Source organism: Corapipo altera, unplaced genomic scaffold (genome assembly GCF_003945725.1).
Source record: "Corapipo altera isolate COAL_440 unplaced genomic scaffold, ASM394572v1 2, whole genome shotgun sequence".
NCBI lineage: Eukaryota > Metazoa > Chordata > Aves > Passeriformes > Pipridae > Corapipo > Corapipo altera.
In genome coordinates, this window is record NW_020884890.1 from 12,634,559 (window position 1) to 12,661,148 (window position 26,590).

Below are 26,590 nucleotides of genomic sequence, written 5' to 3' on the forward strand. Positions count from 1 at the left end.
TTTCTGTGGCCATGTTTTGGTAGCAGCAGGGCTACAGGGGTGGCTTCTGTTGGAAGCTTCCAGAAGCTTCCTCCAATGTCCTGAACAGTGAATGCCAGCCAGCTCCAGGACAGACCCGCTGCTGGCCAAGGCCGAGCCAATCGGGAATGACAGTAAAGCCTCTGTGATAACTTATTTAAGAAAGAAGAAAAAAGTTATTGCACAGATGTAATTCCAGCCAGGGAAGAGTGGAGTGAGAACATGTGAGCAACAACACAGACACCAAGGTCAGTGCAGAAGGAGGAGGAGGAGGTGCTCCAGGAGCCAGAGCTGAAGTTGATCTGCAGCCCATGACGGAGCAGCTGTGCCCCTGCAGCCCATGGAGGACCATTGGGGTGCAGAGACCCACCTGCAGCTCATGGAGAAGTCCATGCCAGAGCAGGTAGATGCCTGTGGGAGGCTGTGACTCCGTGGGAGGCCTGTGTTGGAGCAGGGTCCTGACAGAGACCTGCTAACTCATGGAGAGAGGAGCCCATGGTGGAGCAAGTTTTCCTGGTAGGACTTGTGGCCCTCTGGGGGACCCACGCTGGAGCACCTTGTTCCTGAAGGACTGCACCCCATGGAAGAGTGACCCATGTGGCAGCAGTTTCATGAAGAACTGTTGTCCGAGAGATGGACTCACGCCAGAGAGGTCCATGAAGAACTGTTTCCCATGGGAAGGACCCCACAGGAGCAGGGGGAGGACTCCTCTCCCTGAGCAGTGGCAGAAACAACAACTGATCGTAACTCCCATTCCCTGTCTCCCTGCACTGCTGGAAAGGAGGAGTGATTGGGGGAAGGTGTTTTTAAGATTTGCTTACTTCTCATTCTCCTGATATGTCTCTGTTAGCAATAAATTTAGTTAATATTCCCACTTTGAGTCTGTTCTGCCTGTGACAGTGACCAGTAAGTGATCTCTCTCCCAATCCTTACCCTATGAATCCTTCATTATATCATTATATTTTCTCTCTCCTTTGTCCAGTTGCAGAAGGGAGTGAGAGAGTGGCTTTAGTGAGTATCTGGCATCCAGCCAGGATCAATCCACTACATATATGAAGCTGTATGCATTGGCCAAGCTTCCTGAAGATAACAGGAGGCTTTAAGAAAGCAAACCAAAGTGGAAATCTCATTTCATTCAGTGAAAACTTTCCTTTCCCCCCCCCTTAAAAAAATCACTTTAAAATTTTTCTGCAATAGATAATGATTTTTTTTTTAAAGGAAAAGCATCTGTAGAAAACATTTTTATTCTGTTCTTACTGTGACACCTAAGAAGGCACACACTAAGCTAGACACAAACAAAAATTTACTCATAGACCTATTCTCTTTATCAGCAAAAGTTACAGCTAGTTTTTTTTCTTTCCTCTCTCCTCAGCGACATAATGCAAAATTACAAGTCCTAATTCCACATATTTTTTCCAGCAAAACTCTATTAGGCCAGACACAGTTTTGCTTGAACCATTAAACTGACTAGAATTGCTACAGATAAAGCACCTCGTGAAATCCTACCCAAAAATAAAATTTAGCACAAACTACTCTTTCAGTGCTATGTTCTTATCAAGATGGATTGACTATAAATAGCTAATGAAAAATTAAAGGGATAAAGCAACTGATTGATAGGTATGCCTATGCAATACATGACAAAAAAGGATCTTTTCATTCAGGAAAAGAGGACTGCAAGCCTAAGTGACCCACTGGAAGTCCTGATGGGAAAAGGGCTTCACCAGCATTAGGTAAGACCTGATTTCTTGCCCCTAATTCACATGTGGTTATTTTTCCTCAGACCACAATATCATTTTCCACAAAAATTGTTAATCCTATAGATTAAGGCCATGAACAACAACACAACATTAGTTGTTAGCTGAACAAGTTAGTTGAACTGGTTTAGCAATGCTTTCATTCAGTCCCCAGCCTAACAGTACCAGTCATCCACATATCTTTATGAAGCTCTTCAAAATAATCCAGAGTACAACTGTCACACTACTCTTACAGCCTGAGTTATATCTTCCTTTCGCTACTGGTTTTAAATATTTTTGTTTTATTTTAGCAATTTTGAGCCAAACTCCCATGCCTCTATTTCCAATTAGATCCAGCTGGTTTAACTTACTGTGTATAGATGAAAAAAAAACCTAAAGAATTTCCTGTACCACTGGGTATAAAGAGCATCCAGTAACAACCCTTATGTTCACTAGCAAATTTTCTTCCTCTTCCATGACATGAAAAATTTCTTTGGAAGTGCTTTTGCCTTATTCCAGACTTGAGGCCATTTATCATCAAGAACTGTGGCTTCTTTAATCAGCCAACACTAATATCCATGGGCTTGGTTATAAGCATTAGGTATATACCTTCAGTCAGAAGGTGGAGGAATACATCTTCCTTCGTTTTCTGAATTTTTTTTTTTTTAGTGAAGCGTGTAATGATAGATCTGCTATCAAATATTTTTATTTGAGGTAAAAACAAGTCTCTTTACACGCAAGATCAAAACTTTTGAGTTGTAAACTGTAGAAACTCAAAGATACAACCAAGTAACCAAGCCTGTATTTTAAAGCAGAGAGAGAGGAAAAAAAGAGGAGTTACGGTTATCAGTGAACAGTAGATACATTGTTTCCTCATAAGGATAAACTTTTGTGACCCTCATTCCAAACTCTAGGCCTACACAACAAATCAGCAACAGAGATCCTCGAAGAGAACTTATGAAAGACAGTTTTACAAAAAATACACCTTTCCAAGACAACAGTAGGTATTCTATAGTTTTATACTGAAGAATTTATTTTTACCTTAAAGCACCTGAAAGATACTACTCACCTTTGCTAATAATTCCCTGTTTATTGTAAAGTTCACTGTTCCTGGACCAGCGCTGATTTCACTCACTACAGCATCACATTTTAGCTAAAAGAACAAAATAAAACAAACTCTACATGAAAACAGGTAAACTGGAAAACTGTAACCCGATCCACTATAAATATTAATTTAGCCCACTGTAAACATTAAATGTTATTTGCTAGTTTGAAGCAATAAGAAATGGATCATTTCATCAATCCTGCTGGAAAAGGAATGATTTTATTATTTCCCATCCATGCTTAATAGGTCTGAATACAACTCAGCTTGAAATGTCACACATATGTTCTATTTCAGCTCCTGCCTGTGCCCGGTCTGTGTTTTCTTTTGACTGGGAGCAGTAGCTGAACTCTTTGTACAGACAAAAGTTGAGATACATTTGACAACTTACACAGTACCTGACAGCACTTAACAAAAACAACAAAAAAAGTTTAGTGACAACAGGCTGCAGTGCCCAGTGACACAAAATGTACCCCGAGACTGGCTCAGTTGGTTAGAGCACGGTGCTAATAACAACAGGGTCGTGGGTTCAATCCCCACATGGGCCATTCACTTAAGAGCTGGACTGGATGATTCTTGTGAGTCCCTTCCAACTCGGAATATTCTGTGATTCTGTATAAAATAAAGACGTTAAAGGCCAATTTATTAAAAATTTTAATTACAATTATCCATGTTTTGAAAATTCTGAACCCACAAGGTATATCTGGGCAACCAACACCTAACGTCAACACAAATTCGGGCCTCTTTATGGGCTGAGAGTTTGGGATCTCAACCTCTCAGGTCTGAGAGCTTCTTATTAAACTAGCTTTCATAGCCAAGAAATTGTCAAGAAAAAAAAAAAAAGAAAAATTCCCAAACATTTACTGTTTTGATGCTGAGTTTCCCATTTTACTGTTTTACAGAAGGTCCTTTCTACTTACGGGGCAGAGAAAAAACGGAAATATACACCGGACTTTCTCCATAACATTTGTTCTGATAAATGTTTTCTACATTTGTCATTTGTCATGTCAGTAGTTTTCATCTCCTTAACATGAGAGCTGATCTGGCCCCTCCATATCTTTAACAACCTCTCCTCCAAGTGTCCTGTGGTTCTTTAGTAACCAGATGTCCCCATGCCCAAGGCTCGGACCAGAATGCCACTGTGCTGTACAAAGGCACAGAAACCCCCAACACAATGTCCCCTGCACAAAGAACTAACAGTACAAAAACGAAACAAGAATTAGCCAGCCAGATGAAATCAAAAGCCCATAGAAACAAGACCCTTTTGACACACAATTCTCAGCACCCAGAGCACATTATGTTTCATTTAGTATCACGTTGCCGTATTACTTAGACCATTTCAGTCAACGGGAAAAATTTCCACCTCTTTTGCCTAATCTAAATATCTTTATTTCAAACATTGTGACCTATTTCCTCAGAAGTGACTAAGAGCATACTGCTGAATATTAAGGCACTCCAACAACTGTTTGTCATGACAAAAACTGGTAACTGCCTGCATTTTTCTGATAGTTCTAGATACATAGTCTTACTTTGTTAGTTTATACACTGCTCACTTCTTTGTAGAAGATATGACCAATTCAAACAAATTATACTAAATGCATCCCCTTTATTCATCACTCAACAAAAAACATTCCTAAGAGATTATGGATTCTTTTCTAACTGGCATGGTCGATGCAATTTGGGAGCTTACACTGATGGTCTGTTCTTTACTGTTACAATTGCTCCTCCATATAAAGCTTTAGGGCTAAATGTCCCAGGTTTATTTAATAAGCCACAAACAACAAAGGAGGGAGGCAATTTTCAGCTTCCAAAACACTGGGAATAGCAGCTGTTTTTAAAATGAAAGACTGGACATAGGACAAAAAACTTGTTCCCATGACAATGTAGTCATTGAAACAGATTACAAAGGAGGTTGTCAGATCTTTGGAGGCTTTCAACACCTGATTTAATTTTAAAAGTCCTCAGCAACCTCATCCAAATACCTTCAACAACCTGCACTAGGGAGGAGATGGGAACAGATAAGTTCCTGAGGTCCTTTCCCACCTCAATTATTTTATGGGTCTAGAAAAATCTCTAAGCTGTTTCAGAACTTTTGGTTGTACATCTGTGCACCATCAGTTCTTTCACCTGAGTCAGGATACTTATCTTGTTAAAGAAACAGGTCCAAGTTATGGACATCTTCAACATCTCAGCAGCGAAAAATGAGATGAAAAATAATTTAGCTTCTCAATAGTATTACAACTGGGTTTATTTCTCCTTTTTAACTTCTGATTGTAGAGCAACCCTACTGATTCCTTCTCACACTTGCTGGCAATTTCCTAGTTTATACTCCTCTGCATTGGCATCAGCAACACACCTTTAGATTGTGAATTATTTTTTTTTTGGCACAAATGATCTCTAAAACCTTAGCATCATCCTTCCGATTCCCACTTTTTTTTCACCTTTATGCATGCCAGCTTCTCCAGATTTTTATTTCCTTCCATCCTTCAACGTTTGTGTCACTTCTGTAGACCTTGTTTTTCATGCTTCTTCTTTTTTATGCTGCAGTTAGTCTTAATACCTCAATTACTAAGATTTTCCAAACTAGCACCCCTGAAAAAAATTCCTGTTCTAAGAAAACTCAATTTCAAGCAGCTAGGGATTTGAAAGTTTGGCCTGTTTGTCTCAAAGGCTAAATTTACCCATTGTTTTTCTAGTGCTGGATTTTGCACCTTTGGTTTTCCAAGCCATTACACACTCAGTTTCTTCCTCAAGTGCTGGTAACAGTACAGACCATGGCATACTCTTTAAATACCAACTACACCAGTATTATTTCTCTCAAACTATTTGAAAACAACAATTTCAAGAGAACCTCAACTAAAACTGCTTCTCCAATTCCCTGTGAAGATTCTGTGTACAATTACAAGTAGTCATCAAACTACTCCGACCCAGATAGATGCTTGGAGAAAGAACACTTTTTACCTTATGATGCCTCTTACAGCTCTAGTCTGTAAGTTTCTTATTGCATAAATATGTGATGAATGCATTAGCATACCCTTTCAGCCAGCTTCTGAGCTTGAAGATGCAAGTCTTGTGCTAAGCAATCACTAGAATTGTTTTCTATTACAGAAGCAATGGAGAGCTGGAAATCAGCAACATGCCTGAAAAAAAGCACATATGAAAAGCAGGAAAAAAACCCCTGTTGCAGTGCTGGGGTGATCTGGAAGATCCAAGCTGACTTCTGCATATGACAACTCTAGTTGCCAAGCCTAACCCAGACACATATATCTGAAAGTTTACTATGTTTAGAAAGATGCAATAGAAGACCAAATATTACCTTTGCTCTGATACAATCAAAAAATAGATATGGTAAGAACACTATTTCAGAATAAACAAACACTATGCTTATGAGTGAGTGCAATTTACTTGCTAACATTATTACCACTCCTGAGCAGGACACTGAAAAAAAATCCCATTATGACTTCACATTGGTTCTAAGCAGTTTCACATTCAGATCATTAATGTTGAAGCATTTGCCATTCAAGCACTGCCCGCAATTCATACAGGCTTTTAAAAAGTTATTTTGAGCTTGCTTGAAAAAATACAGTGATTTAATTAGATTGAACTATCTTCTTACAATTAAATTGGTACATAAGGTTTGTTTTTTTTCTGTATTTCTTTTTCCCTACAGTTAAGCTCTTGCAATAATAAGCATGAATAAAATAATAAAACATGACATAGCATTGTAAGATAAAATGTAAACAACTACCGTTTTTTGGAGACGGGAATGGCAGATATGGACTTTATTAAATTTTCTGGTGGCAGATCCAAAACCTTTGAAAGCTAAAGTGGAAATAAAGAAAGATTTGGCTTAAGAAGAAAAAAACCACAACAAACAGAAACAAACCAAAAAACAAAAAAAACCTCAAACAAACAAAAAACCCCCAACCAAACAAAAAAACCCAAGGAAAAATACTTCTTCCCGTTTAAATACCTATAGAGGATGCGTTGTTTGTATTTGAAAGCAAATTTAAACCCAGGTAAAAAAGGACTTATTAAATATTATGAACAATAGAATAAAATATGAGATACAAACTCAAGAAATGTTAAAGGAGCCTTAGAAAGGCAAAACACCACAGAGGGTTGAGGGGTTTTTTTTCCCCACAAAGGATCTCGTCAAACCCTCCCGTGGTGCCATTACCGACCGAAGTAGTCATGGAATGGCAGAATAGTCTGGGTTGAAAGCGACCTTTAAGACCTTAAAATTCCAACTCCCTGCCACGTGCACGGGCACCTCCCACTAGACCAGGCTGCTCAGGGCCCCATCCAACTTGCCCTTGAACACTTCCAGGGATGGTCGCTACACCCCACTCAGTTCATCCCAATCCCAGCTCGGCTGTGGGTCGCGCCCACTGCGAGACGCCCAGGGCAGTGTGGGGGGGACTCGTAGTGAGGGCGCGAAGGGGATGTCTCGGTCGCGGCGCACTGCCCCTCCGCGCCAGCCGCGGGAGGGAGCGGCGCGTACCTGGGCGGCGATGCTCCTGCGCCAAGAACCCGCCGCCATGGCCGCGCCGCCCGGCGGAACCTCCGCGGCCGCCCCGCCCCCCCCCCCGCGCCGCTCCTTCCGCCCGCCCAGGGGCGGCCTGGGCCGTACCACCCAGGGCCGTACCACCCTCGCGTTACAGGGGGAGGCGGAGGGGACGCGCCGGGAGCGCGCGTGCGCCAAAGTCCCGAAGCGTCCTTCTTCCTTCTCCTGCTCCTCCTCCTCACGTCCGATAACGCCGGGGTGCGGGGCGACATGAGCACGTGCTCCGTATCCAAGGTGAGGCGTGGGAGAGAGGGTAGGGGTCTCCCCAGGGAGCAGCGGGGGTTGTGCGGGTGCTGGAGGAGCTGGACCTGCTGGAGCTGCGGTATCGCCCGCCGCGCCCTGCGCCTGCTCCTCCTCCCGCCTCCTCCATTCGCTGCTGTTTCCCGCGTCCCTTGTGCCCGGCTTCCCTGTTGCCCCATTCCGCTGCCCGTCCCTTCCCAAAGCTTTGGTGGCTTTCCGTGCGCCGGCTCCCTCCGGGTCCTGTGTCCTTACCGCAGTCACACGGAGTCACAGAATATTCTGAGGTGGAAGGGATCCACAAGGATCATCGAGCCCAGCTCTTAGTCCTGCCCAGAACATCCCCAGGAATCACACCACGATTGGTGACTGACACATGGTCATCCATCCACCCGCTCCGCTCTCCTGTTGGCACGATAGAAACGCTTCCCTGGAGCGGAGCGGAGCAGAGCTGTAGCGCCTGTAGGTTTTGTCAGCTGAAGTCTGTTGGCACTTCTTGCTTCCGCTTTCGGAGGCTCGTTGCTTCTGTCCCCAAAACTAATTAAATGCAGAAATAAAGATTAAAGTGCTGTCATCCACAGGTGATGTTAAATATCTGTTATTGCCCTGGTATTTCCGAAATGAAAGCTTTTATCTGGCCGGTAGTCAGGGCTGGCAGTAGGGGACAGTGCATTCATCAGAGTGTTAATGCATAGCGAGACTTAAAATGTTATATTGAAACATTTGACATTTAGTCTCGTGCTTGATCATATAGTGAAAAACAGCAGTGGTTTGGCAGCATCTGTTTTATCATCACAAGACTGCTGTTATATTGTTTTTCACTCAGTTGCGATGTGTAGCTGGATCCTTTGGTGTGGAAGTTGCTGTGCAGATTATTACTTTCAGGAGTGGAGGGAAGCGCTTCCAAATAAATTTATAACTTAATCCAAAACTGGTGGATTTCTCTTCAGAAAATGGCTGTTGCCTTTTAGTTTGGTAGTGAAATGTGTCACTCCACTTTGCCTCCCAAGTCCTTTGTGTAGTACTTTGCAGTTTTATATTCTGATCTCAGCTACATTCAGTGGTGTAGGGAAATCTAATGCTTGTACAAGAGTATTTGTGTTTAGTTTGATTAAGCATATATTCTTCTTTTATATAAGTGGTTTAGTTATTCTGGCCAATTCCATTTGTGCTCCTGCTGTGCATACAGCAGCATAAATAAATCCGTATCTTAAGTTTTTGCAGTGGAATCGTTCCAGAGTGTTTAGCACCTGTAGAATAACCATAACTTTTGTCCAGCTGGTTTTAGATGCTTCTTAATATATATGGTAAAATGTGAAGTATCTGAAGGCATCTCCAGTTTATAAGGCTGTTTTTCAGTGGAGGTCAATGTAATGTCTTACTTGTATAAGAAAGGAAATGTCTGAAGTCACACAGCAGAGTGGCGACTGTGATCAGAATTGAATATAACTCTGGTGTTTGATTTCCACTACATCATTCTTACACTAGTGGCTGAACTATCCTAGGTTGCGTTCAGTAATCCTTGCTTGTATTAGCATCTCCATTGAGAAATATAGGATTGAATCTGTTTGTTTATTTTCAACACTTATGTGTTTCCTTCCCCCTAGCTGTAGCATAAGAACCTTGCAGTGAGAGTTTTGAGATTTCATATATATAGGAAGTCATTATAACTCTACAAAAGAGATGAGCTTCTGTAGAGAGGGTGAGGGAAGAAATTTCCGATTTTCTAGAGGAAAATGAAAAAAATCTCCTGGAATTCAAAACTTAGTACTTTGTGATGAAAGAGGTCTAACTGGGAGATGCCTTCTATCTGGAGGAATTCCTTGGAACAGGGTTTTTTTTCTGAACCCTTTTGAAACCATTTGTCATTCTGCTTCTAACTATCTACTTCTTTGAGTTGGGATGCAGTTGTCCTCTAGCTTGGGCGTGTCATTTGCTTTTGTAACTGGCATAGTAATACTCATTGCATTGTTCTGGATCACCTGTTCATCTCAGCCTCTTGCCTTTTGTTTTTAACTGAAACTGTACTGATGTGTCCTCAGGGAATAATTACCTCTTAATTCTAAACCTCTTGGAGGTTTTGAGACTTTTAAAGAATATGCTGCTGTTATAGTTGATGGCTAAATTGCAGAATGTTGTGGAAAGATGTAAAAGTTCCTCACAAGTGTGCTGCGATACTGCTTCCACTAGTGTTACAGCTTGAAACAGGAATATATAGGGACAATATGTAACTTGATATTCTTAAGAGGCTGGCAGTTCAGTTCAAGTTATTGGTTTAATGGAGCACTGAAATTGAAGGATAATAAAGTGGCCTCAGGAGCCAGTTAAAATGATGCTCATATTGAAGTCTGTATTTTTTTTGCTATTCTCTAGGGCTGCTTTGTTTTTAAACCAAGTGCCAAGAAGAGAAAATTGTCTCAGAGTACAGGTTAGTGCATTTTCATATATGTTCCTGTGCTTGAGAAGGGTTAATCCTGGAAAGTTCATCACATCTAATTGAATTTGTATAATGAGTTCTGTCATAGCTGCATGAGGTTTTCTGTTGCTTCTTGATTGCTGAAAACTCATTTCTTTGGAGGAACGTAACCAAATTATTGGCTACTGTAAATGTGTTTTTTTTCATCTCCAGCAATCAAGACTGTTTGGCTGTCGTTGTCTTTGCACATTTTTTTACGAGAAAACTCTGTACAATGCTACCATAAATTGTTTACTAACTGGTAAACAATTCATCTGAAGAGTCTGAATGAGTCACTTTTAAGCTATGGGAGTCAGAAATTATATCCCATCCATAAGTCTTATGTTCTGTGTAGTTTGCCTAAGTTTCTTGTAAAAGAAGAAAGAAAAGCCACTTGTGAAGATCCCATGGCTTCTATATTTGCTGGATACATTTTCTCTAGATGTGTATTTAGGTGTGTTGTCATTTGAGTAAGACTGAACAAGACTGACTCTTATTGGAGCCACAAATAATGCTTCTTGAATAGTTACTGATTGAGATTTGATTAGGAAACTTACAGTTCTTATCCCCAGGTTAAACTACTTTTAGCATTACCAGAGCTGTCAAAAGGTGTGACAATTTGTATGAAAAAGGTGGAGGGGAAATTAATAGGGCCAGATTTTTGTGGAAATCACCACAGGCTCTCATTCATTACCTACTGTAACATCTTCTTTAATATTAAACCCAAATTATTTTTACTGTGGAATTTGTGACATCTGAAGCTCAGTGAACGAGAGACAGGGGAGTAGAATCCAATCTGTCATTGCAGGTCATTGCAAGATAAATAAACCAACAACCAGGACCTATGCACTTAAACCACGTTGAAATTTTGTCCCTTACTGGATATTACGTTTTTGTTTTTGCAAGCTTAGTAATATTTGGATAAACTACTAAACATGTTGTTGTAGTTAGCAGATGCTTTGAGGCAGGAAAATAGATTTGACTGAACTAAAAACGAGGCAGAGGTGAGCTAGTTTGGTTTCTCACAGCATTTGGTTAGTGTTGTTCTAAAACAGTACTTTGATGTGCATCCATTCCATCTGGAAACCCATCCTGTGAAGTTTCAGTTGTGAAACTTCTGTTATCAATAGTTGATAATACTGTTACACTCCACAAAAGGCCTTCTGAGCATATTTGCACTTAAAATTTGAGTTTTGGTTGTGTAAAAAAGTATATTATGCCTTGGTATGTTACCAATAATGTGGTGGCTAGATTTTCTTCAGCTAAAAACCTAAGATTTGTAATCAGAGTGGGTGATGTATTTTAAGTGATTTTTCTTAGGGATACAAATGAGGTCATAGTTCAGGGGAGACAATGAAAATGGAGGATTAGGGATGCTTCTTGTTCATGACTTATATTGCTGTTTTGGGTGATTTTAGTGCTTTGTGAGATTGTGCTCATCAACTGGTTCTTTTCTGGAGATCAAACCACTGCTGATAGTGAAGGAGGATTGAATATTTAATAGGTGAAAGAGACCCACAAAACTTTCTGAAGCAAGGAAAAGATTTTTTTTTAATTTTGTTTAATTTTAATAATAAAGGCTGTTTGCTCTGATTTAGCTTTTAGCTCATACGGGACTGGAAGTCAGTTCTTTACTTTTTGCCTGCCTACTTGGTTAATATATTCTGCTTGTTTCCTCACTTATTCTACCAGATACCAGCAGTTAATTAATTGGTTAAGAGAAGAGTCATCTCCCCTGAATATATATGTATATTAAGAAGTTCGTTTCAGTTGTTTTATTCTCAAGAAAAAAAATGTTCTGTTTTCATAAGCTTATTTGTGCTTTCCTTTGCTGTCTGTGTTTCTAGCTCATGATTTTGGAATCAGAAACGATGATTCAGAGGATACTGAGTTGCGTTTTGTTACTTGTCAGTCTTTATGGAATCAAATTAAGTCAGAAACAGAGGTGAGTCTTGTGCTTCGTACTTAAGCCGTGTTTTGCATTTATAACAATGCTGCTTGCTTCTTTGTTTCTGGAGATCTTTTTTACATGCTTAAAAGGGCAGTTATTTAATGCAGAAATATTGACTGAGACTGAAATACTTGTCCAGAATATAAAATAGTAATAATAAATCCATTATTTACACATTACTTGTAACCATAGAACTGCATGTTTTTGATGCTTCAACCTGCTGCTTCTAAGCTTCTCTTCTTACTAATTGTCCTTTTTACTAGCTCCTGGCATACTGCTGTCTTCTGCCTTCAATTCAGTTAATGCTTGCCAGCCCTCTGAGGATTTTAGGCTGATCTTGACCTCAGTGTTACAGAGTTCATACACAGCAGTCCAGGACTCACAGTGGATTTATGTGAATACAACTGCATGGCTGTCAAATACCGAATGACACAGCTGCAAATATAGTACGGACAGTGTGAATGGGCTTGTCTGATGGGGGACAGAGTTAATTTCAAACTGCACTGTGGCCTCCTAATTGTTGTGTGTTACATGACATGCTGGTTTTGTGTCCATGTAACCAGCTGGCTTGCATTATGGTGTGACTAATTGCTTCCCTACAGCAGGGATTTCCTCCTCTATTGAGTGTCATGGATTCTGGGCAAGTATTCCATGTTCCTCTGCTTGCATTCGGGCTTCCCAAAGTTCATTTTGGGATATGCAGTAGAAGCCAGATGGATGTAGCTTAAAATCTGGACCCTTGGGCTAAAATCATAAATTCCTGTAATTCTGTTCCTACTATTCCATGATCCAGCTCACTTGGACTACTCAGTAGCCTTTTCAAACCATGACTAGCCAGGCTGTGTAAAGCAGTGCAGGACCTCACAGCTCAATGGGTTAACTACCATCGTTGGCAGCAATGGTGGCAGCTGAGCCAGAAACCACTTCGGCAGCTACATGGTGGATTATAGGGAAGCTGACTTTCTGTGGCTACTTCTGGCTGATCTTCTTTCTTGGATCTTCTTTCTTTGGCGCAGTTTTGTCAAGACTTTTGAGACAAATCTCCTGCATGGCCTACAGTGGCTACAGGATTGTTTGGTTGACGAAGTGTTGGATTTTTTCCTGCTGCTCTTCGAGGATTTCTCCCAGAGCAGCAGACACAGCCCATCATAGTGAAAGCGTCCCTTAACCAGTCACACAGAGCAGGAGTGAGAGGCACAGAGCCACTGTGCTTCCCACCTGGAAAATCATCGTTTCCAGCTCTAAATCTCCTACCCTTGTTTTCTTTGAGGCTGTTAGGAGTCTGTCAAATACTTTTTCTGGTCTTACTCCTCCTGATGGAAGACAGTTCATCCTACATTGACAAATTTATAAGGTCCTAGTGTTGGCTGATGATGTTTTTTACATATTAAATAGCGTGGTAATTCACATTGTAGGGGACATTATGAAATCCCTTGTCTGAACTCCTGCTCAAAGCAGCAGCATCTGTGAGGTCAGACCACGTAGGTGAGGGCTTTATCTAGCTGGGATTTCATTTCTTATAAACTTTCAAACTCTGGTGCAGTAAACCTCATCTGTGGCAGAATACATGGGAAGGTCATAGTTTGCTGGTTTGGACTTTTGTTCTAGGGGTTCTGGTAGTATGCTAAGGGAGCCTCCCAGGATGTTCTCCAGAGTTTTTGCCAGGGTACTCCTACCTGATGATTTGTTGGCAGGCCTTGTGCTCGTGCTGGTCACTCGTGTCTCCTTGAGGTGTTGAAAAATATAAAGAATTTGACTTCCAGGTACTTTGTTGTGGAGCGCTCTTGTTCTTTGTATGTCCTTCATGAACTGTGCTGTGATTGTGGCAGCACCATCTGTCATCTGCTTCTCACAACATGACAACCTGACAAAAGTACAGCAGGAACTGTCTTTTTTTTTTGGAAGGTGAATTTTGGAAGGCTTTTTTGTTTCAGTATTGCAAGGTGTTCCAGTTTTGACTCCTGCTGTCAGAAATGGCCTTGCAAATGTTCTTATTATGATAAATTTCATCAAGGGCTTTCAGGAACATTGTTTTCCTGTGAGGCAAGGAATTCCAGGCAAGGAATTCCTGAACTATCAGGATCCAGGTTAGAAACAAAAAGTGCAGTGCTAAAATATGGTAATTTTAGCTTTAATGTGAAGATAATGGTTATCAGACCACACAAAAAATAGTCTTGACCAAACCTGGTGTTTGTAGCAAGGACTGAAATTCCAGTTCATGTGACTTTTCCAGAGTGATACTCTCGTGTTTTCACATTTTTGTAAATAAAGTCTCTCTATTTATGTTTACAGAAAGTACAAGAAGACTTGAATAAGCAGTTGCTTGATAATCTGATGAATTTTTTGAGCCGGTTTCATTCTGAGTTTCAAGAGAAGACAGGAGAATGGACTTGCCGGATGAAGTTCAGAGAAATCCCCACTGCAGCTCTTGTCTTAGGTAATTTTTTTAAGTTATATTTTGTTATGTACATCTGTTTAAAACTGACAGGGAGATCAAAGGAAATTACCTTGCTGACTCCCAGCAGTTACTGTGAGCAATATCAGCTTCAAAAATGTTAATGGAAGAGATTGGGCTGAGAGAAGGAAGCAAGATAAAACCTCTCTCCCTTTTGTCTATATGCACAATAGTCCAGTAAGTCAACACCTTCCTTAAAGTTTTTTTTTAGGCAGGGGGTAGCACTGAGGCACTGGAGGTACTTTGATTCTGTCCCTGTTTCTGCCACCAGCATGCTTGGTGGTTTCTGTGACTTAAACATGAAATTACATAGCTTCTGTTTTTCTGATATATGTTCTTTCAGTGCATCTTTACGTGTAAGAAAGCAGTGTCTGTATCTCGGAAATGGTACAGAGAATGAAGAAAATGGCTGAATATCATATTACTAAAGATAGTAAAGTTCTGAAGTCTGTCTTTTTTTTTTCTTTTTTTTTTCCCCCCGCTTCTGTCTTTCAAAGGTTTGTAATTATAATCCTAAACCTGATTCAAAGTAAGTTAATTGCATTTTCAGTGGATCATTTTAGGGAACCTAAAATCAGGCCAATCCTTCAAACTTACCATGTGAGCACTAACAAAGAGGGGAAGGTACTCTGCTGTTATAGGCAGTAGAAAGTAAAAAGCTCCTGCTCGGGATATTTCTGTGAAAGAAGCTCTGAATTGCCTTCTGGAGGGGCTTGTTCTTATTTTTTCTTTTTTTTGATTGACTAAGGGTACTAATAAAGGCATTAAATAGTAGGTAGTTCATAGTGAATTCAGGTGGAGATTCCTACTCATTCATAGTAGTTTTCCTCTTTACATAAGACGTGAGGATCCAGAAGTTGGGCATATGCAGTATTCTTCTGCAGAAGGTGAGCTTAACTTCTTGTCTGCAGACAAGTGGATGGTTTCTGAGGATATCAGTAGCAGGGATGTTCAGAAACCAACCCTACTTCTCTTGAGAAATCTTTCTTCTAAAAAAAAACCCCAAAGTACATGAGGGGTCTTTGCAGTGATTCCCGTTTCTTGTAATCAGGGAAAATCAACATGTATGTCTAGTCTTGTGCTAGTTTTTCATCTTTCGTCATAGCTGATGCCATGCTTTCCATTCCTTCCTTAACTGTGTGAGGTATCTTCTGGTTTTTTTCTGCTGTTCAATTTATTATTCAGTCATTATGATCACAAATCACAGGAAAAATGCCCTTCAAAATTTTTCCTTTTTTTTTTTTTCTAGGTGTAAACGTTACAGATCATGACTTGACTTTTAAAAGTCTCTCAGACTTCCTTCAGAATAACATTACTCCTTATATAACCTTGCTGGAAGCTAAAGATTGCCCAGGTAAATAATGCAATAGTTTTGCTGCTTGTTTGAATAAGGTATCAATTAACTAGAAATTTTGGCTTTTGCCCCCAAATGTAAGAAGAGTGGATGGAGGGATCCTGAAGACTTTCTAAAGATTTGATCAAACCCGTGTCATCACAGCAGTAATGCCTACTGTATTTTAAGATGTGTCCAGTTCTTTTTAAATCAATGAAGATTGAAATACTACTTAGATGTAGCATAAATGTCAAGAACATGTTGCTTAGTGTATTGCACGTCAGTGTTGTAGGCTGGCTTTCTTCTTGTTTAACTGGACAGTGTATGTATGTATTCCACTTTTTAAATGCTCGCAGTCACATTATTACAGCAAGGGAATGGGTATAATAAAATTTTGTCCCACTCTCCTTGCTCCTTTTTTATTTTTTAACTAAAAATAGTAAAAGTCATTTATGGCAGTATCCTCAGTTCTGTGGATTGGCTGCCTTAGTTATTTTTAGGTCACTGTAATGGCGGGTGGCTGGAGTTCAGGAAAGGTGGCAGACCAACATCTTAACCTGAATTGCTGCTATCTAGGCAAGTTAATTGGATAATTTTTATTGCATTGACAACATGCCTTAATGCTTTCTGGAGCAGGAGATGTGCATTCTGGAGAGAGAAGGAGACTAGTTAGAAATGTGAAAAATAGTTGGGGTAATATAAAAAATAATTGGGGTAATATTTTAGAGTATGGATTGGAGAAGTGTTACTGAATAACCGAATGTCTTTACCCTGTGTCTAAAATTTTTTGTGAAGGTGTAAAAAATCTGATGCAGAAGCTGATGGGGCAGCTGATGAACTGCTATGTAGATGTGGACTCATTGGAAGATGAGGACTATGTGCAGGTTTCCCAGAATAGAATACGTTGTTCAATGTCTTCTCTTATCAAATGGTATGAGAGTGTAACAAAGGTATGTTGTTTGGGTTTTTTTTTAGTCACCAGTTGATGAAAATTCCTGACCTTTAGATGTGTTTAAAACAAGAATTTAATAACTCAAATTTCTGTGAGAAAATGCCAAAGGTTAACTTTTAATTTAACACTAAAAAAACCTTGAGATTAAAGTGATTTGAATATAATATGTAACACATATAACAAATGTGGAGTTAGTTACTGATAACGTATGAATGTCAGAATTCTGAAACACAAGCAAAAAGTACTGTTTTATCATATGTTTAACTGGGAATTAGAAGCTTAAAATGCAGTATCAGCTTCATGCCAAATGCTTTTCTCCCAGGAGTGCTGAGATGTTTTGTTTATTAAAACAAAACTTGATGGAAGAACAGCCATCCAGGGGAAAGGTACTGTATTACTGCTAATGAGCCATGATGTCATCTGCAGCCCAGAGTACATTGGCAAGCAGTAAGAAAATAACCTTCAAAATGTTTATGTATCTTTCTGTTTGCTAAAGCTAATAAAGTTTTATACTTTGTTTCTTTTATGAATACAGTTAGGACTGATTTTCTGATGACTTCATCAGAGCAGTGTGATAAACAAAAGTGTAATGAGTATATGCTCTTTTTGTTACTGGGTAAAGATATAGGAAATAAGTAATGTCTCTGTGCACAACTCAAATCTCCTCCCTCAATCCCAACAGAACTTCACCAGTTCTGTCTCACAGAGCTATTCTTGTCTTTGGTGGAATGTGTGCTTAAAATCTGTTTATTCTTTGTGCTTCATGCTTTGCCAAACAGAAGGATGAAAAATGGCAGTTCTAGATGCTAATAATAAATACAGCTGACAAAAAGTTCAGTCACGTCACTTTGGAGTATTGTATAATCATAGATGGGATTCAGTCTTTTTATTTTACTGTCTTCTGTTTGTTAATGTTTTATGAATGGCTTTAAAGAAAACGGATTCTGAAACTCCAAGCAAAAAAAGAACTTCTTCTACACACTGGCAGTCTCCTCCAGTTGTAGTCATATTCAAAGACATGGAAAGTTTCACCACAAAAGTACTTCAAGACTTCATAGTCATCTGCAGGTAATGTGACTTGAAGTTTAGTTACTCCACTGTACCCATTTTCTATTTGCAGCTGTTTTGAAATGTGACAGTGAGGTCAGTGTAGCATTGGAATCAAATATTAGTGTTGCTTCTTTGCAGGAGTGATTGAGCAAAAACATATTTCCTAGATTTTGGGGATAAATTACCCTAAAGCTAACTTGAGACTCTGAACCAGAGTGCCTAAGGACCAGGTTGAGATACAGAGTGGCTGACTTAATTTTTCACATAGGAGGATTTTTTGGTACTAGTTGTTGTAGAATTTGTGAATGCGAAACTATAATTTTTTAAGATGCCTAGATCTTTCTTTTGTAGGCTTTTAAATTTGTTTTCAAAGTATTTTTTTGTGTGACTACTGATTTAATGGTGATTAAAGGTCACTAGCTTACTAATAGGAGTGTATGTAAAACTTACACAGTTGGTCAGGATCTGTAATCAGCAGCTGACTACTTCAGGTGCTCCTGTACTTCTGTTCTTCCTTAACCTGTCTTCCTTAATATCATCTCATGCGTGCTAATCAAAAACTCATGCTGCTCTCCAAAAAGAGCACCTTTCACTTAATCCCCAGGTTGAAACTACAGTTGCATCAGAACTGGGGCTGCAGTTGTACGATTAATTCAGGGGCAGCATGTGCACCTGACATTACCTCTAAACAAGGCCCAGGCAGTTTCTCTTGCTGAGGGACCAACAATAAAAATAGTTTTCTACTTCTGATCTGGCAGATGGATTCTCAAGGGAACATTTTGAAAAGTAAAATCAGAAGTGCACAATTGTGTGGAAATCAGTAGGGTGTAAGGCAGTGAAAAATTAGGTTTTAATTGTTTTTTAAGTGTTGTATTTTCTTTTGCTTTTTGTGGCAAAGATAAATACCTAATTATGAGCACGTGGAATGTAGATTAAATGCAACAAATCTTTTAACTTACCCCTTTCTGCATCTAAGCTCAGTGCTGTAGTAAGAACAAAATGCATTTGTTTCATGAGTTTCTATAATGTAACTATTATGGGTTTTTTTTCTCCCTTCCATCATTATCTAGTCAGCATATCCACCAATTACCTCTAGTGCTGATTTTTGGAATTGCTACATCACCGATGATTATCCACAGATTACTTCCTCACTCTGTTTCCTCTCTGCTGTGCATAGAGCTTTTCCAGTCCCTTTCCTGTAAGGACCACCTGTCTACTATAACTGACAAGGTAATTCCCTTTATAAATAGAAGGAGAGTGAGTGTATTGCAGCACAGTCTACATGTCTGGCCTTTAAAGGTAGGTTGGTCTGAAGGTTTTGAAAAGGAATCTGTCCCTGAGAGCTGTGGATTTTGGATATTTCTACTCACAGCTGCAGAGTAGCTTAATACTGAGAGCTCCCTTCTCACACTGAGAAACACACCTGCTTTCATCTTTCATTTGCATTGACATCTGTGCATATATACTTGGGCAATTACACTTTCACAGTCACACCTCTTCATTAAAGTAGTGCTTTGATTTTGAGTTTTACTTTGTCCCAGATAAAGATAGCTTTAAAGTTAGAAAAATAACAGTTCAGCCTGAGTTTTGCCACCTCTCAAACATTAGCTGAGTCATCCAAATGTTCAAGCCGTGTTATGCCTGTGGATTTTTGGTACGTCGCTTTGTGCAGGATTTCCAAAATCGTTGCTACACGTGCTGAAAGTAGTAGCAGCTCTGTTTATTACAGCAGTCTCTGTTCTGTTTGCAGTTTTACAATAAATACAAAACCAGTGTTAAGCAAAAAACTAAATTCAAACATTGCATTAGGAAAAGGTACTTACAAAAATGGGGTAAAATAATAAACTGAAAATCAATCTTTGCATGGATATTTTAATAGAAATACTGGTTTTAGAAGCTGGCAGTGTATTTAGTATCTGATTTAGTTGAATGCTAACACATCCTGAGAGTTGTATCAAATTGTATATATATGTTTTGCTTATTTTAATTCAGGAGAAAATTTCTACTATGGCTACTTTTTCTTTTTGTCTCTTTTTCAGCTGCTTCTGACAGCCCAGTTTCCCTTTAAACTGGGTGAAAAAGTTCTGCAGGTTCTCATCAACATATTCTTGTACCATGATTTTTCTGTCCAGAATTTTATCAAAGGATTTCAGGTAGGCAGTGGTAACAAGAATTCAGATTATGGTTGTGAAAACAAAGGCTAATTACTAGGCACTGAAAGATTTCATAGGACCTAATATTGCTGAATTGTATGAAAAAATGTCCTTTGGAAACAGGTCGGGTCTGTGAACAGATGCATGTTTTAAAACCTTAACTGATAAGGGTTTTAGAGAAAACTTGTAGGGCAGGTATGAAGAAGCAAAAGAAGTAAAAGTTTACTCTACCACAACCCCCCCAATATTTTACAATTACATTTAAAAGGGTGACCTGCCTTAGTGGGTAGAAAGAGCTGTGTTTTGCTATAGATTAACTTGTAGCTTTCTAACACTCCTGGCAGAACTCTCTGTCTCTGATTTTCTGTACCAGGTCCTTGGACTCTGGTTTGTCTTGGTGTGAATAGGCTACAGCAGTGTCTTTTCCCCTCTTGAACTCTTCTGGCGTAGTTTCTGGGTGCACACTTGTTACCTTTTCAGGGGAATAGTAGCTACAGGGTTGCTTACTTTGTGCCTCAGAGTAGGTAATGCTTGTGCTCCAAGCAGCTGTGCATCAGTGCAGAGTTACATTTACCCTCTCTCAGGAGACAAAGTGGAGGAGTTCAAGGTTTCTAAAAATAGTCTGTACAGAGCACAATAATTAAATTTTTGTTGGCTTGTGTAGATCTTCATATCTAGATGTATTTCTGTGTTTGAGTCTCCTTTTGTGGATTTTGTAGCTTTGGTGGATTGCAGAGAAGGGTCCTCTGAAGAATTTGTAGCCCCTGTAATCTGTTTTAAATACAGGTTTGTGAAATTGTTTCTTTCTTGCCTAGTTCCGTGTGTGACCCTTTTAGTAGAACATGCCCTTTTAATGTCATATACCTTTAGAGTTTCTCGGATTCTTTGCTATCTAAGATTCAATGATTACATGTAGCCAGCAGAAATATCCTAGCTGTAGTACCACTTCCTGCAGACAGACCTGTGTGGGCTTTCATAGGTTTCAACTCCTCTAATTTGAAAGAGTCATCAAAATCTAATAATTCTCCATTGGCCTGATATGAAAGTGCAAATTCTAGCCCTGACAATATATGGCTATGTCCTTGTGTGTTAAAAGGATTCAGCGATGAAGCAATTTCAGATCAGATTTTCTAAGTAATAAATAGAAGGGATCACAATCATCTCATATGTCTAAGCACGTTGTTAACTTTTCTGATAGGAAGTGTCTTTCCTCTTTGACAGTTTTTATGTTTTAAAAGTTTTTAGTGAGGTAGTCTGTTTGATGGGGGTTTGTTTGGTTTTTAAGAATAGATGTGATGAGCATGTGCTATTGTTCTGCAAGGCCCTGATGCTGCAAACATTTAATGCGAGTGAAATCGATAATAAAGTGCATTTGTATGTATGCATAGGCAGAGCTTAACAGTGTATTTTTGTGTACATGAAACAGAAATTGGCTTGTGTACAACAGTTGCTCTTCATATCTCTAAATGCAACCTTGAGTATTTGTAAGCATTGGAGCTGAATATATAACCTAAAGAATGCAGTAATTCACATAAGTGACTATAAGATATTTGACAAGCTATAGTTACTACATAAGAGAGGGGAAATAAGAGATACTGAAAATGAACAGCACATACAGCAAAGAAGGTAATGATGTGATTGTATAATGAGTGCCCTATAGTGACTTATGGAATCTTTATGAATTGTAATGAATTTTTTTTAGAGAGTACCATTACTGCCATTGTAGTATATGCATTGTAGTAATAAGAAAGCATTAAAAAGTAGATAGATATAGCAGGGAGGATGGATTTTATTATCATCCCTATTTCTTGCTTTGTTTTTCAGCTCTGTATTGTGGAGCACTTCTATTCCCAGCCTCTTAGTGTACTGTGTTGCCAACTGGTAGATCTTCAGAAGAGAGTTCATTCTTTATCTCATGATCAGTGTGAAAACATTCGGAGACTGCCCTCTTTTAGAAGGTAAAAGGGAAAATAAATTTTTTGGACAATCATTTATTGAGTCAGCTTTAAAAAAGAATAAAAGAGCAAAGGCGACTTGATCAAACGGAGGACGGGAAGCCTTAATCTAGTCGAGAGAGTACAGCTTCTGTGATGTGTAATCACTGGAATTTCTTTTCCCTTCTTGTTCTCAATACAGAAACAAGCTATTGTGACAACTAACCATAAATCACTTTCGAACTTGTTAAGCTGATTTGGAGCATAATCTCCAGGGTTTTGGAGTAGCCTTTCAACTTGTTGGATTTGACTGTCCTTTTTCAAGGACAACCCAAAGGACATTTCTTTCCAAAATAAATCTTTGTAGCAGTGTAAACATTTTAATTTTTTTTCACCTTAGAATCTTTCTTTACTTCATAATTTTGTGTTGTTTTTCATTCTTGCCATCAGGTACGTGGAAGAGCAGGAGTCAGGGAAACAGGTTGCACTACTGACAACAGACAACTTCTTAAAGGTAAAATTTTAAGAATGTCTATGGAGAGCAAAGATAACTTGCCCAATATATTAGTTTGCGGAGCATAATAAAATACAAGACCAAGATGTATAGTCCTGTATAGCATCTTTCATACAGGACATACTGTACTTCATGTCCAGTAATGAAGAATTAGAATTGGCAGGTCCAAATTTCAAATCTCTAGAGTTGCCAAGTCAGCCTTTATACAAAGCTGCACAACCTCCTTGCATCAACTTTTAGTTATGTCTGGAAATATAACTGCTTAAAAGGAAGGTTACAAGGTTTATTTATGGCCAAGTCTTTTCATGCTTACTCAGACTGACTTTCTTGGAAGTTCTGTTAAGTGTTTGGAGAATGTGTAAGTAATCTCAAAGGTTATTTCATAAACTCTTAATCCTTCATACCCTCTGTGTAGTTTCTGATTGAACTCAGTAGGGCAGAGTCTGTGTCCCAAGGCATACATTCACACTAGGTCTTATACAGGATGAAAACTTCCATTTGTTACATGTTTATCTGAAGTTTTGTCAAGTGGCTGAAGTCAGAGTACTGCTATTGTGAGCCCTTTAGGGATTCACCAACAAAAATCTGTTGGTTATTTTCATCATCCGAACCACTCCCAGTAAAAGCATTGTTAAAGGTAAAGGGTTTCTCCTAACTCTTCGTATCAAGTGTAACTAACCTGTCAGGCAAATGGTACTGTAGGGAGACAGTAATTAATTTGTCCTAGCAGAGCTTCCTGGACTGTAAGGCTTTTTCAGGTGTGAAGAACAATAGTAATGTCTGGAAGAGAAGTTAGTAGCAGACAAGTTTGCAAGTGTAATTACGGTAGTCAAGGCGAGACATGATTTTATAATCTTTGTTGGCAAAAATAGCCTAAGCTACTGCTGTTCCCCTGCCGTTTATTCACACCTACTTTGAAAGTTTAAGACTCATCAGCTTAAACTTTCTGTGTTTTAAACCTTATATGTTTAATTATATACCCCTTATTTCACAAGCTTCACCCTGTAATTTTGGGAAGGAAGCCGGAATTCTTGCGCCTAGATGCATAAGATCCTTATCACAAATTCTAATTGAAGGCACTTGTTCTAATCTCTACAGTAGGGGTAGGACCATTATTGCCTGGCCACGCTGGCAGTGTAGTCTGCCTGAGAGGAAAAGTCCTGCTGCTGCATTGATGTGGTGCTGTTATATTCTGTATGTCTTGCTAATCTACAGTATCATTCTAAACCTGGGAAACACTTTCAAAGTCATTGTGGTACTTTTTCATATAAATTTACTGTTCATATTTCAGGACCAGGTAAACTTGGTCTCCAAGCTTAGCCCCTAAATCTGCAATACCCTTTATCAGCTGCATTTATATTCCATGTTGTTACCACTTTTTTTAATAACTATGGGAAGAGTTTCACCTACTTAAAATAATCAGTTTTAAAAGCAGTTTTACATAGTGATTTTTAACAAATCTATCTGAAAGTTTTCATGGCAAATTTAATTTGAAATTATGTAAAAGTGGTGATCTATATCTGTTATCTATATTTATGGAAATAACATTGCATAGTCTTCTAATAAGGTTTTTAAACTCTTCTAAAACAGAGTATGCCTTTTCACTTCATTATTTGGCAAAATACATTGCTATTTATTTATATTAACTACATCAGTCTTGAGCTAAGAAACAAGATGAGACAAATCTAGATGGGTTAATAATGCTCTGGGTTTGGGGAAATGAGATTGATATAGCAGCATTAAAGAGAACTTTTTTCCTTTTATCACTTTTTTGTGGTGGGGATAATTTTTTTCTTAATGATCCTACTTAGAATTAAAGTACAAACTTCTGAGTGTCTACCTAAGGTCTTGGAAGTCATTTAAACACTTGCTTTATCAGTGACCTTACATTTCAATATGTAGAAAGTCTGTGGGGAGAAATGTCATTAATATTTTTTAACACCAGAAAGCTTTATAGCACCAAGTGTCTTTGTGGTATTCAATCTTTACAGGATGATGCCTTTTCTTTCTGTACGTTAGTACTTCCTTATATTGCTTGCAGACAAGGACTTGCTTTTCTTTTCTCTTTGATACTTTTTGTTTCAGTTTAACTTTAGGAAACTTTAGTGGCTTGTTTTATATTTCTCTTTCTGTTTGGAATAGGTTGCTCAGAGTTGAGCAAAATGGCAATAAAATATGTAGAGAATCACGTGGTATTTTCCTCTTTACAGAGGACAGGAGAGAGAAGATCTTTTGATTCAAAAACTTAAATGTAACAAGACCAAAGTACTTTAGTACAGTTACCAGAATTTTTGAGTGGGCCTTTCCAAAGTGTTACTGTATGCTTCCATGAGAGGCCAGTAATAGTTAGAATCCATCCAGCAGAAGTCAATAATTTCTTTTTCCTAATATGTGATTTTTTTTTTCTGCAGTTCTCAACCCATGAATACACAAAAGTCAAATTAAGAACACATAGGAGCAGCAACTGAATATTTCTTTATTTTCTGTGAACTGTTTTTTTATGTATGCCTAACTAATAAAAACAGCAACCACCCACAATATAAGAAATAAATTTTTAAATGCATTTGTAATATAAAAATGCAAATTTTCAAGTAAACGTAGCTATACAACTTCTTTTTGCCTATTAAAGGAATAGTGTATAGTCTCATTATTGTGAGATAACGTACCGAATCTAAAGGCCTAACTGTAGTGAAAATGATAAAATAATAATTGTAATCAATAACAAATCTCTAGTGAGCTGGAGGAAGAAAGTACAGTTAACATTACACCATGTAAATGCAGTGAACTATTGAACTGAGCTCTTTTGCTCAGTATCTTAATTTAATATTGGTGATTTTAATTATAGCACACTACATTGTCAAAACTTCAGAGTCATTTTAAGTGCCTTATAAGAGTTTTTAATGGATGTCAGAATGACTTAAAAAAATTATTCTGTCACTGTAGGAAGAAACACAGAAATTGCTGGAGGACTTACATGTTTACCACGAAAATTATGTTTCAGTTCTGAGATGTCTTCATGTTTTCACATCTTCTCTTCCAAAGTATCCTTTGGGCAAGCAGGTGATGTACTGTTATATATGGGTTTTGTTGCATTTTTTCTCTAAGTATGATGTCTGAATAAATATTTACTCTTTCTCTTTGTTTACTAATGTGCTGTTTTGCCCTCTGCTTCTTAAAATGGAGACAGATGCTTTCTTGCAGAGGGCAGCAGTGATTTCTTTCCGGGCATAGGTGATACCTTGTCAGTCCACAGGAAGGAGTTTCCAGGAGGATGCAGATGCACAAATCAGCAAAAGAATCCACACATTAACTTTCCCACGTCTGGGACATCTGTATGCATTGCAGAGAATGTATACTCTTCTGCCACCTATTAGATCACTAGTCGAATTCAGATGAAGAGACTGAGTTTTTAGCAACCTTCTGTACAGGAAAAAACGATAGTTAAGGAACAGTGATAATTGCTTTTAATAACCTATTTCTCTGTTGTGATTAATCCACCTTCTCATGCTCAGCAACTTCTTCCAGTAGAAGAGCAGTATACTCTGTGCATGTGCACTTGTCTCTCAGTTCTCCACGTATTACATACTTAACTAGAGTCTGTCACTAACTGCAAACGCAGCATGAACTGTACCAGTATTTGAGAATAACAGGAAATTTTAGCTTGGGCATTTGGTTGGAGTTCTTCTCTGTTCACTGCAGTTATCTTCATCTGAATGTTAGTTGTTTGAAACCTGGTGCAGAACAACACACTCTCCAGCAACACTAGAAGCTTAGTTCTGGAAGATATTCGCGATTCTTTTGCAGTCGTTCTGCATCTTTGGGAAACAAGCTCCAAAAGAATTGCATATTGCTTAGAACAGCTTGTTGTAAGATTTCTGCACTGCTTTGTAAAACATTTTATCCTTTCTTCACCTTCTGCATAACAGATCAGGGAGCTGCACTGTGCATGTTTGGAAAACCAAGTGTGGGAGACAGAAGAGTATGAGTCATCTCTTCAGCTAGCAAGGTGATTTCCCCCCCCACCCCCATTGTGTTTTAATACCACTGTACACATGGAGAGTATCAATCATCAGTTATTTTGGAACTTAAAGCTGAGGATATTACATATTTACAGCTAGCTTTAGGATTGTTTGCAA

The 26,590-nt window shown here is 38.8% G+C and overlaps 2 protein-coding genes across 3 annotated transcripts in view; one reads left to right on the forward strand and one right to left on the reverse strand.

Annotated features, from left to right (window-relative positions):
• Nucleotides 1-7,427, reverse strand: part of RARS2 (arginyl-tRNA synthetase 2, mitochondrial) — a 32,973-nt gene extending 25,546 nt beyond the window's left edge. The window contains exons 1-4 of the mRNA XM_027644802.1: nt 7,358-7,427; nt 6,602-6,675; nt 5,888-5,993; nt 2,821-2,904 (exon numbers count right to left, since the gene is read on the reverse strand). Coding sequence (XP_027500603.1) covers nt 2,821-2,904; nt 5,888-5,993; nt 6,602-6,675; nt 7,358-7,396 — 303 coding nt within the window. The 5' untranslated portion in view covers nt 7,397-7,427. The remainder of the gene's footprint in view (nt 1-2,820; nt 2,905-5,887; nt 5,994-6,601; nt 6,676-7,357) is intronic.
• Nucleotides 7,428-7,522: 95 nt separating this feature from the next.
• ORC3 (origin recognition complex subunit 3) overlaps nt 7,523-26,590 on the forward strand; it is a 34,173-nt gene continuing 15,105 nt past the window's right edge. For both annotated transcript variants that reach the window (XM_027644743.1, XM_027644744.1), the window contains exons 1-13: nt 7,523-7,654; nt 10,031-10,085; nt 11,960-12,057; nt 14,356-14,500; nt 15,768-15,872; nt 16,647-16,801; nt 17,738-17,871; nt 18,924-19,083; nt 19,893-20,006; nt 21,831-21,964; nt 22,391-22,454; nt 25,398-25,514; nt 26,381-26,460. In XM_027644743.1, coding sequence (XP_027500544.1) covers nt 7,631-7,654; nt 10,031-10,085; nt 11,960-12,057; nt 14,356-14,500; nt 15,768-15,872; nt 16,647-16,801; nt 17,738-17,871; nt 18,924-19,083; nt 19,893-20,006; nt 21,831-21,964; nt 22,391-22,454; nt 25,398-25,514; nt 26,381-26,460 — 1,385 coding nt within the window. In that variant the 5' untranslated portion in view covers nt 7,523-7,630. The remainder of the gene's footprint in view (nt 7,655-10,030; nt 10,086-11,959; nt 12,058-14,355; nt 14,501-15,767; nt 15,873-16,646; nt 16,802-17,737; nt 17,872-18,923; nt 19,084-19,892; nt 20,007-21,830; nt 21,965-22,390; nt 22,455-25,397; nt 25,515-26,380; nt 26,461-26,590) is intronic.